This window comes from Sciurus carolinensis, chromosome 15, assembly GCF_902686445.1.
Source record: "Sciurus carolinensis chromosome 15, mSciCar1.2, whole genome shotgun sequence".
Lineage (NCBI taxonomy): Eukaryota > Metazoa > Chordata > Mammalia > Rodentia > Sciuridae > Sciurus > Sciurus carolinensis.
This window is the reverse complement of record NC_062227.1, coordinates 74,821,164-74,833,322: the sequence shown is the minus strand read 5'-3', so window position 1 is coordinate 74,833,322 and position 12,159 is coordinate 74,821,164. Positions and strand designations below refer to the sequence as shown.

At 38.6% G+C, this 12,159-nt stretch overlaps 1 protein-coding gene across 2 annotated transcripts in view; it reads left to right on the top strand.

The window, feature by feature from the left end:
- The window catches only part of Rttn (rotatin), a 180,533-nt gene that overhangs the window by 130,152 nt on the left and 38,222 nt on the right, over nt 1-12,159 (top strand). For both annotated transcript variants that reach the window (XM_047526590.1, XM_047526589.1), the window contains one exon: nt 4,181-4,334. In XM_047526590.1, the coding sequence (XP_047382546.1) occupies nt 4,181-4,334 (154 nt within the window). The remainder of the gene's footprint in view (nt 1-4,180; nt 4,335-12,159) is intronic.

Below are 12,159 nucleotides of genomic sequence, written 5' to 3'. Positions count from 1 at the left end.
AAATTTCACAAACTGTTACAGGAATTTGTGAAGTTTAGAGCCACCCACACATTCATAAAAAATGAGTCAGAAAATTAGATAAAGGAGAAGTAGGATAGAAGAATTATTGTGTCCTAGTCTTCGACTCTGTCCCATGAGGCATATGCCCCTCCACAAATGGAGGGCAGTTCCTGACTCTTAATAACATTCCTATGAAATCAGAATAAGGAGAGAGAAAAGTGTGAGCATGGTGTGTGTGTGTTTGTGCAGAGAGAGGCACTGTCCTCAGGGTGTCTCTATTAAGTTCACTTACACAGATTGTCTTGTTGCCTGAGGACTGGAGATAAGTGAGACATCATGTCTTACACTTTATTGGCTACATATCAAATTATTTTATTTTTTAAGCAAGAACTTGTGGCAGGTAATATTTACAATACTTGGATTACAAACTTCCAGAGATGCTTTTATCGGCAATATTATAAGTTTGATTTTTTTTCTCTTATAATTAAGAATGGATTTTTTACACTGAAGGGTAGTCAGGGACAAATATAGAACATAGTTATATTTTATTGGTAGCAATAATGAGGCTCTTCCCCTCCCCCTTGCCTGTGCACTTTGAAGAGTATTTTTGTAACTTTGCTTTCTTCACAAAATTATGTACTTTGTGACTTTGGAATATCTTCTTGTGAAATATTGATTCCACAACTTAGCTATCCTTAAAATTTTTAAATTTTCTCTTGTTAAATACAAACTTTGAAAATACCCCTTTATTTAGTGATGATAATGACGTGCTTATGTGAAAATGCTTTGCTATGTATTAATTTCAGTTACAAAAATTATTAATATTTTATTAGTGCTTTACTAATTTATCTTACTGCATAGGAAAGTAAAATACTGTATGAATGAGATGGGCTTTTGTTTTAGTTAGCTTTTTTGCTGCTGCTACTGAAAGACCCAACCATACAATAGGAGAAAAGCTTTATTCAGGGCTCATGGTTTCAGAAGTTCCCATTCATAGCACAGGCTCCATTCCTTGGGGCTCTATGTAAGGCTGAACATTATGACAGAAGAGTGCCAGAGGGAAGCAGCTCACATCATTATCAGGAAGCAGAGAGAGAAGAGAGTCAACGTGCCAGATACAAATATGTACCCAAAGCCACACCCTGCCACTTCAGTTATCACTCAGTTAATCCCTATCGGGGATTAAATCACTGATTGAGTTAAGACTCTTAAAACCCAATCATTTCTCCTCTGAACCTTCTTACATTGTCTTACATATGAGCTTATTCCACCCCTGGCCCCCAAAAGCTCACACACATCTGACAATGCAAAATACATTTAGTCCATTCCCAGGAGTCCCCATAGTCTCAATAGTTCCAGGACTGGTCAAAGTTCAAGTCCAAAGTCTTCTCTGAGGCTCAAGGCATCATGAGTTCCTGTAAAATTAAAAGCAGTTTACAAGTATCCAATGTATAATGGCACAGAGTAAACATTTCCATTCACAAAATTAGAGGCACAGAAAGAAGGGATAGGAACAAAGCAAGACCGAAATCCAACTGGGCAAACAAATCCCGTAGCTCCTCCATGTCTGGAATTTGGGGCACATGGCATTCGGTGTTCTCTCCAGAGGGCATGTGTAGTTCCACTCCTGTGGCCTAGGTAGTTGCAGCCCAAGTTGCCTCTGCCCAATTTTCCTGTAGCTCTTCTAGGTCAATGTCCCATGTTACTAGTATTTCTTAAATATGGGGGTCTCCACTGCATCTTTGGCTTCCTCCTCACATATTTACACTTTGACTTCTCAGGGGGTGGCCACAGGGACTCCGACCCTGCTGCACTTTGCCTGGCCTCCCAGGCCTTCCTTAGAAATCTTGGTGGAAGCCTCATGATCCCCTAACTCCAGCATCCTGCATTTCTGCAGAACAGCATCAGTGGTTGACATCAAGGTCTGCAGCCATCTAGCGCAGTAACCAAGCTTCCAGAGACCCTTCCTGCAGCAGCCTCTGAGGGTCTGGGTGACTGAGCACGCTGAAACAACCTCCTAGGCTCCCTTGTGCAAGAAGGGTGGCCCACTGGTCTCTTCTCAAGAGAATTTTCACCTTTACTCCCTTGAGCTTGAGATGGGTATGGTCTTGCCGGCCCCTCCTCTCCCCCAGATGCCCTCAAGCCATCATTCTTACTGTTTCCTGGCAAAGTCTTTAACATTTCTTTAGTGACCTAATGTCTTTAACAACTGCAACTCCTTTAGCCCTAGTTTTACTCCAGCCTTTGGAGTTAACTTTTTCTAGACCTTTCTGCTCTGCTTTCTGTGCCTGATTATCACAATAAATTTTCCTAAAAGCTGCCAGCAATATCCTTGCCACCACCTGAATGCTATGCTGCCTAGACATCTTTTCCCCCTTGATTACTAAAATCAGCCTCACAGAAAATCTCAGGACATGGGCAAAATGTAGACAACTTCTCAGCCAGAACATAACAGGAATGGCCTGTACTCTAAATTCCAATGGAATCCTTCTTTCCTGAACCCTCTCGAGCCAGGTCTTCACTGATCACAGTCCTATTGGCATTCTGGTCAATTAGGCTCCCTTACAACAATTTAAAAGCATTTCTAGCTTGCACTGCTAAGCGTCTCAGAATTCCTCTCACCAATTCCAAAAAGCTCAAAAAGCTTCTGAACCATGTGGTCACGGGTAATCACAGCAGTGACCCCACTCTTAGTACCATTTTCTGTTTTAGTGAGCTGTTTTACTGCTCTGACTAAATGATCCAACCAGAATAATTGTAGAGGAGGAAAAGTTTATTTGGGGGCTCACAATGTCAGAGGTCATCGTCCATAGAAGACTGGCCCCATTCTTTGGGGCTTGAGGTGAGGCAGAACATCATGGAAGGAAGAGTGTGGTGGAGGGAAGCAGCTTACATTGTGATTAAGAAGCAGAGAGAGAGAGTTCACTTTCCAGATACAAATATGTACCCAAAGCCACGCCCCACTTCCCACCTCCTCCAGCCACAGCCTACCACTCCAGTTACCACTCAGTTAATCCCTATGAGAGGATTAGATCACTGATTAGGTTAAGGTTTTTGTAACTCAATCATTTCTTCTCTAAACCTTCTTGCGCTATCTGGCACGTGAGCTTTTGGGGAACACCATGCATAACAGCTTTTCTTTCTTTCTTTTTTCTTCTTTAAAATTCTTGTTAGATATACATGTTGAGTGTATTTTGACATATTATACATACATGGACTATAACTTCCTATTTGTATGGTTGTACATGATATGGAATTATGAGTGGTATGTTCATGTATGAACATATGTCCAATTCATTTTAAAGTCTTTCCCTTTTGTCTAATCCTATGAACTTCCCTTTTGTCTAATCCTGTGAACTTCTATTCTTCCCTTCTCACCTTATTGTGTGTTAGCATCCACATATCAGAGAGAACATTCATCCTTCTGTTTTTTTTTTTTTTTTAGATTGGCTCATTTCCCTTAGCATGATAGTCTCCAGTTCCATCCATATACTGGCAAATACAATGATTTCATTCTTTATGACTGAGTAATATTCCATTGTGTGTATAGACCACATTTTCTTTATCCAGTTATCTATTGAAGCGTACCTAGGTTGGTTCCATAGTTTAGCTATTGTGAATTGAGCTGCTATAAAAACATTACTGTAGTGGTGTCAGTGTAGTATGCTGATTTTAAGTCCTTTGGGTATATGCCAAGGAGTGGGATAACTGGGTCAAATGGTGGTTCCACTCCAGGTTTTCTGAGGAATCTCCATACTGCTTTCCATAATGGTTGCACAAATTTGCAGTCCCACCAGCAATGTATGAGTATTACTTTTTCCCCCATATCCTTACCACCAGTTATTTTTACTTGTATTCTTGATAATTGTTATTCTAGAATAACAATTGGAATGAGATGGAATCTCAGTGTAGTTTTAATTTGCATTTCTCTAATTGCTAGAAATGTTGAACATTTTTTCACATATTTGTTGATCATATCTCTTCTTCTGTGAAGTGCCTGTTGAGTTCCTTTGCCCACTTATTGATTGGGTTTTTATTTTTATTTTTTTGGTGTTAAGGTTTTTGAGTTCTTTGTGTATCCTGGAGATTGATTCTCTATCTGAGGTGCAGGTGGCAAAGATTTTGAGATGGGCTTTTCACATGATATGTTTCATTGTATTTTATTTCCTTTTACAAACAGGTTTCCTTTTTCTTGGAATACCTGTCCTCTTTGTCCAGGCTGCTGCAATCCTGTTTGTTAGTGGACCCGAACCTTGTGACGCAGGATGATCTTCTGAAACCTCTTATTAATAACATCATTGGAGTTCTCACTGTATGTATCAACAATGAATTAGGTAAGATTTATTTATTTATATTTAGTGTATGTTGGAAGTGAATCATATTGAGGAAAAAAAAATCCTAGTCTGCTCCAGATATTCTCTTCAAGATTACTTTTTGGTTTGTGTGTAGTATTTTGGAAGGCTTGGATGATGTGTTTCGTAGTTTGAATGGTTTTATTTATTTATTTATTTATTTATTTGGTACCAGGAATTGAACCCAGTGCACTTAACCACTGAGCCACATCTCTAGCCCTTCTTTTTTTTTTAAATATTTAGCGACAAGGTCTTGCTAAGTTGTTTAGGGCCTCACTAAGTTGCTGAGGCTAGCTTTGAACTTGTGATCCTCCTGCCTCAGCCTCCCAAGTCACTGGGCTTACGGGCATGCACCACCATGCTCGGTATTTGGATGGTTTTAAGTGGTTCCAGGAGACCACTTAAGGCAGGTATATAGTTTAGTAAAGGATCATCCCTGCTGTTAGCTGAAATGAGAAGCTCTCTGTGTCATGTTAGAAGGAACAAGGAGGGCTAGGTATTAATTATGCTTATCTTATTAGGGTTCTCTAGAGGAACAGAATCAACAGGGGTATCCTCATAAAAAGAGGATTTATTAGGTTGGCTCACAAGACCAGAAGCTGGAAGTCCACAGTGTCTGTCTGTAGGCTGGAGAGCTGGAGGAACCAGTAGCTGCACAGTCCAAGAGACGAAAGCCTCAGAACAAGAGGAATCAAGGGTGCTACCCCAGCCTGAAAGCAGAGGCTTCTGGAAACTTCTAGAGAATCACTGGCAGAGTCAGTCCACTTTGGAAGAGTGAAGGAGGAAGAGTATGGTGTCCTCAGGTGATTGCAGCAGCAATCAAGAACCCCTTCAAGAAGAATTGAACTTAATCTGCTGTGCTTTCTTGTTCTTCCAACTTTTATTTCATTCAAGCCACCACCTTATTGAATGGTATTGCCCACACTAGGGAGGATCTCCACTTCAGTACCCTGTCTCACATGCCTGTCATCCCTAAGCACACCCTCACTGACACACCCAGAAGCCTCTTAATCTCTGTCATCTCTTAAGTCCATCAAGTTTACAATTCAGGTTAACCTTTACACTTATAAACTGTGGCTAAGGCCAAATAACCTACTAATAAGTCATTTGCAGTGAAGTACAGGTGTAAGCCAATTTAGCACATATAATATCAAAAATTTCCTAAGTTCTGAAATTATTGGAAAATATTTTCTGAAGAAAAATTGAATGTAATGATTAGTAATAGAGAAAATTAACAGTGTAGGCTCTTTAGAAAAATGAAAAATTTTAAATGTTTAAATTTTAGGGTAAAATGAAGGAATTGGATCATTTGATAATTATTCTTGCCATTTAATTCATTCTTATTTTGTCCTTTGAATTGTATGGATTTGCTTGGTTTTAGGTCTGAAAACCTGAAGTGTATTATGGTACCCAGCAGAGCCAGCATGTCATCTATGTTAAAATTATCCTAGTGCTTGAGGACCAGTAACTACATACTTTGAAATTCTACAAGCTAGCCTAACTAAGCTTACTGGGTTTGACTGTGCAGTCTCAAGAAGGTGAGGTGATCTCACCCGTAAGGAGTTGAGATTGATTCATGGAAGAAGGATATGAAACAAAATCTTAGATATTACAGTTGTCTCTGGACTGCCAAAGCTCACTTCTGCTGATCACATCTTGTTGTTTTGCATTTACTATCTCTTGTTGGATTTTCTTGTGTATCCCCTGAGAAGCCTTGACATGGTGTTCATGGAAGATACACAAGAAATGTGCAAAATTAGTGCTACTAAGCTGTGGTGAATGGATGACTGTGCCCGGAGAACTTCTGATGGATTGCTTGATCCCAGAGTCACAAGGCAAGAGATGGTTTGAGCATCTTGACTGCTCTTGGCTGCCTCATAGATGCATTTTATTGATCCTTTTGCTTTGCTGTGTGACTTGGTCTTTGGAAGTTAAGTAAAAGTAATATGTACTTTATTATTTAGTTATATAAAAAGTATTTAACTTTTCTTTAATTAAATCAAGTTCTGAAAGGAGGAATGCTGACATTATCTGGGTTTACATATAGTAGTGGATTGAATTATTTTCTAGTATCCAGCACAAGGTAAAAGAAAAACTAAAATGTTTTTCTATAAGAAATTTAACTTTTTAAATCATTTTTTATGGTAAAATTACAATTTTGAATAATTTATAAAAACTTATTTATTTATATGAATTGCTAATTTATATTATAAGTAAATAAATTACATTAAAAGGTATTTAGCGAGAGATCCAAGATGGCGGACTAGAGGGTGACTGCATCTCCCGTCACTCCAGAACTCAGGATTCAAGAAGGGGAGGTATGGGAGACTCGGACCAACATAGAGCCACGGGGTGAGTCTCTCCCACCGGGTGAAGCTCGGCCTGGGTGGCAGGCCCAGACAGGGTGCAGCTTCTTGGAGCAGGGCAGGGCAGCGAGAGTCTTCCCCAAGAAACCCTGCTCCCTCTCACGGCGGGCCCAGTACACAACCAGGTTCTCAGAGCAGGCCCACCCAGTGAGAGCTTTTCGCACAGAGCCAACCCCAAGCCCCGGACCCAGCGGCGGGCCCTGGTCCACAGGTGGCTTCTGGGACCAAGGCAGGACAGGGAGAGGATTTCCCCGAGCAGCCTGGCTCCCTCAGGTGGGGGCAGGTCCTGTCTATAGCCAGCTTCTAGGAGCAGGACCACCCAGTGAGAGGATTTCCATGCAGAACCAGCCCCCAGCCCTGGACCCAGTAGTGGGCTAGGGGCAGCTTTCTTCGGAAGCACTGCATTATCAAGTTCCTCCAAGACTTCAGGCTACTGAAGGCTGGGAGGTGATATGCTGGAAATCTACAGGGACACTATAAGCCAATAGAGGAAATCTGCAATATCTCAGAGTTCCACTGATATCTGACCAATATGAGAAAACAAGGGAAGAAAATGTCCCAAACAAACCTAGATACTAAATCAATAAAACCCAATGACAGCACAGCAGAAATGTCAGAAAGGGAGTTCAGAATGTACATAATTAAAACAATTAGGGAAGCAAACGAGGAGATGAAAGAGCAAATGCAGGCATTGAAGGAAGAGATGAAAGAGCAAATGCAGGCATTGAAGGAAGAGATGAAAGAGCAAATGCAGGCATTAAATGATTGCACCAATCAACAGTTAAAAGATCAAATACGGGAAGCAAAAGATCATTTCAATAAAGAGAGATACTGAAAAAACAAACAAAAATCCTTGAAATGAAGGAAACAATAAGCCAAGTTAAAAACTCCATAGAAAGCATAACCAATAGGATAGAACACCTGGAAGACAGAACCTCAGACATTGAAGACAAAATATTTAATCTTGAAAACAAAATTGACCAAACAGAGAAGATGGTAAGAAATCATGAACAGAATCTACAAGAATTATGGGATATCATGAAAAGGCCAAATTTGAGAATTATTGGGATTGAGGAAGGTTTAGAAAAAAAAAAACAAAGGAATGAACAATCTATTCAATGACATAATATCAGAAAATTTCCCAAATCTGAAGAATGAAATGGAAAACCAGGTACAAGAGGCTTATAGGACTCCAAATATACAAAATTACAACAGACCCACGCCAAGGCACATTATTATGAAAATACCTAACATACAAAATACAGACAGAATTTTAAAGGCCACGAGAGAAAAGAATCAAATTACATTCAGGGGGAAACCAATAAGGATATCAGCATATTTTTCAATCCAGACCCTAAAAACTAGAAAGGGCCTGGAACAACATTTACCAAGCCCTGAAAGAAAACGGATGCCAACCAAGAATCTTATACCCAACAAAACTTACTTTCGGGTATGACGACGAAATAAAATCCTTCCATGATAAACAAAAGCTAAAAGAATTTACAAAAATAAAACCGGCATTACAGAACATTCTCAGCAAAATATTCCATGAGGAAGAGATGAAAAACAATGATGCAAATCAGGAAAGGGAAGAACCTAGCCTAAAGGAATAGCCAAATAAAGGAGAAACCAAATCATGTCAAAAAACAAAAATGAGTCAAATGACTGGGAATACAAATCATATCTCAATAATAACCCTGAATGTTAATGGCCTGAACTCATCAATCAAAAGACATAGACTGGCAGATTGGATCAAAAAGAAAAATCCAACAATATGCTGCCTGCAAGAGACTCATCTCATAGAAAGAGATACCCACAGACTAAAGGTGAAAGAATGGGAAAAAACATACCATGCACACGGACACAGCAAAAAAGCTGGAGTATCCATTCTCATTTCAGATAATGTGGACTTCAAACCAAAACTAGTCAGAAGGGATAAAGAAGGACATTACATACTGCTTAAGGGAAGCATAAATCAGCAAGACATAACAATCATAAATATCTATGCCCCATTGTCTCATCCATATACATCAAACAAATTCTTCTCAATTCCAGAAATCAAATAGACCACAACACAGTAATACTAGGCAATTTTAACACACCCCTCTCACCACTGGTTAGATCTTCCAAACAAAAATTGAATAAAGAAAACATCTCAATAACACAATCAACAATTTAGACTTAATGGACATATATAGAATATAACATCCAACAAAGAACGAATATACCTTCTTCTCAGCAGCACATGAATCCTTCTCTAAAATAGACCATATTTTATGCCACAAAACTACTGTTAGCAAATACAAGAAAATAGAGACTACCTTGTATTCTATCAGATGATAATGGATTGAAATTAGAAATTAATGACAGAATAAAAAACAGAAACTTCTCCAATACCTGGAGATTAAATAATACTCTATTATATGATGAATGGATAACAGAAGAAGACATCAGCGGGAAATAAAAAAATTCTTAAAAGTAAAGGAGAACAAAGACACATCATATCAAAATCTCTGGGACACTCTGAAAGCAGTACTTAGAGGAAGATTTATTTCATGGGGCGCATTCAAAAAAAGAAGTAGAAATCAACAAATAAACGACTTAACAGCTTAAAGCCCTAGAAAAAGAAGAGCAGACCAACACCAAAAGTAGTAGAAGACAGGAAATAGTTAAAATCAGAGCCGAAATCAACGAAATTGAAACAAAAGAAACAATCGGAAAAATTAACAAAATAAAGAGTTGGTTCTTTGAAAAAATAAAGAAAGTTGATAAACCCTTAGTCGCACTAACAAAGAGAAGGAGAGAGAAAACTCAAATTACTAAAATTTGGAATGAACAAGGAAATATCACTACAGACACGAGTGAAATACAAACCATAATTAGAAGCTATTTTGAAAATCTATACTCCAACAAAACAGAAAACCTCGAAGACATCAAAAGTTTCTAGAGACATATGAATTACCTAAACTGAAGGAGGAGGACATACACAACTTAAATAAATCAATTTCAAGTAATGAAATAGAAGAGGTCATCAAAAGCCTACCAACAAAGAAAAGTTCGGGACCAGATTAGTTCTCAGCTGAGTTCTACAAAACCTTTAAAGAAGAGCTCATTCCAATACTCCTCAAACTATTCCATGAAACAGAAGAGGAGGGAACCCTCCCAAACTCATTCTATGAAGCCAATATCACCCTGATACCTAAACCAGACAGAGACACATTGAGGAAAGAAAATTTCAGACCAATACCCTTAATGAACATCGATGCAAAAATTCTCAACAAAATTTTAGCAAATTGCATACAAAAATATATGAAAAAGATAGTGCACCATGATCAAGTGGGTTTTATCCCAGGGATGCAAGGTTGGTTCAACATCTGGAAATCATTAAATGTCATTCACCATATCAACAGACTTAAAGTTAAGAATCACATGATTATTTCGATAGATGCAGAAAAAGCATTTGATAAAATACAGCACCCCTTTATGCTCAAAACACTAGAAAAAATAGGGATAGTGGGAACATTTCTTAACATTGTAAAGGCCAACTATGCTAAGCCCATGGCCAGTATCATTCTAAATGGTGAAAAACTGAAAGCATTCCCCCTAAAAACTGGAACAAGGCAGGGATGCCCTCTTTCACCACTTCTATTTAACATCGTCCTTGAGACTCTAGCCAGAGCAATTAGACAAATCAAAGAAATTAAAGGGATACGAATTGGAAAAAAACTCAAACTCTCCCTGTTCGCTGATGATATGATTATGTATTTAGAGGAACCGGGAAATTCCACCAGAAAACTTATAGAACTCATAAGTGAATTCAGTAAAGTAGCAGGTTACAAGATCAATGCTCATAAATCCAATGCATTTTTATACATTCATGATGAATCTTCAGAAAGAGAAGTTGGGAAAACTACCCCATTCACAATAGCCTTGAAAAAAATAAAATACTTGGGAATCAATCTAACAAAAGAGGTGAAAGACCTCTGCAATGAGAACTACAGAACACTAAAGAAAGAAATTAAAGAAAACCTTAGAAGATGGAAAGATCTCCTGTGTTCTTGGATAGGCAGAATTAATATTGTCAAAATGGCCATACTACCAAAAGTGCTATACAGATTCAATGCAATTCCAATGAAAATCCCAATGATGTACCTTACAGAAATAGAGCAAGCAATTATGAAATTCATCTGGAAGAATAAGAAACCCAGAATAGCTAAAGCAATCCGTAGCAGAAAGAATGAAGCAGCGGGTATCGCAATACTAGACCTTCAACTCTACTACAAAGCCATAGTAACAAAAATGGCATGGTATTGGTACCAAAATAGACAGGTAGATCAATGGTACAGAATAGAGGACATGGACACAAACCCAAATAAATGCAGTTTTCTCATACTAGACAAAGGTGCAAAAAATATGCAATGGAGAAAAGATAGCCTCTTCAACAAATGGTGCTGGGAAAACTGGAAATCGATATGCAATAGAATGAAACTAAACCCCTATCTCTCACCCTACACAAAACTCAACTCAAAATGGATCAAGGACCTCGGAATCAGACCAGAGACCCTGCATCTTACAGAAGATAAAGTAGGTCCAAATCTTCAACTTGTTGGCTTAGGATCAGACTTCCTTAACAGGACTCCCATAGCACAAGAAATAAAAGCAAGAATCAACAACTGGGATAGATTCAAACTAAAAAGCTTTCTCTCAGCAAAGGAAACTATCAACAATGTGAGGAGAGAGCCTACAGAGTGGGAGTATATCTTTGCCACTCATACTTCAGATAGCGCACTAATTTCCACAATCTATAAAGAACTCAAAAAACTCTACACCAAGAATACAAATAATCCAGTCAACACATGGGCTAAGGAAATGAACAGACACTTCACAGAAGAAGATCTACAAGCAATCAACAGATATATGAAAAAATGTTCGCCATCTTTAGTAATAAGAGAAATGCAAATCAAAACTACCCTAAGATTCCATCTCACCCCAATTAGAATGGCGATTATCAAGAACACAAGCAACAATAGGTGTTGGTGAGGATGTGGGGAAAAGTTCCACTCATACATTGCTGGTGGGGTTGCAAATTAGTGCAGCCACTCTGGAAAGCAGTGTGGAGATTCCTCAGAAAGCTTGGAATGGAACCACCATTTGACCCAGCTATCCCAGTCCTTGGCCTACATCCAAAGGTCTTAAAATCAGCATATTACAGAGATACAGCCACCTCAATGTTCATAGCTGCTCAATTCACAATAGCCAGATTGTGGAACCAACCTAGATGCCATTCAATTGATGAATGGATAAAGAAACTGTGGTATATATACAATGGTATATTACTCAGCCATAAAGAATGATAAAATTATGGCATTTGCAGGCAAATGGATGAAATTGGAGAATATCATGCTGTGAGATAAGCCAATCTCAAAAAAGCAAAGGAAGAA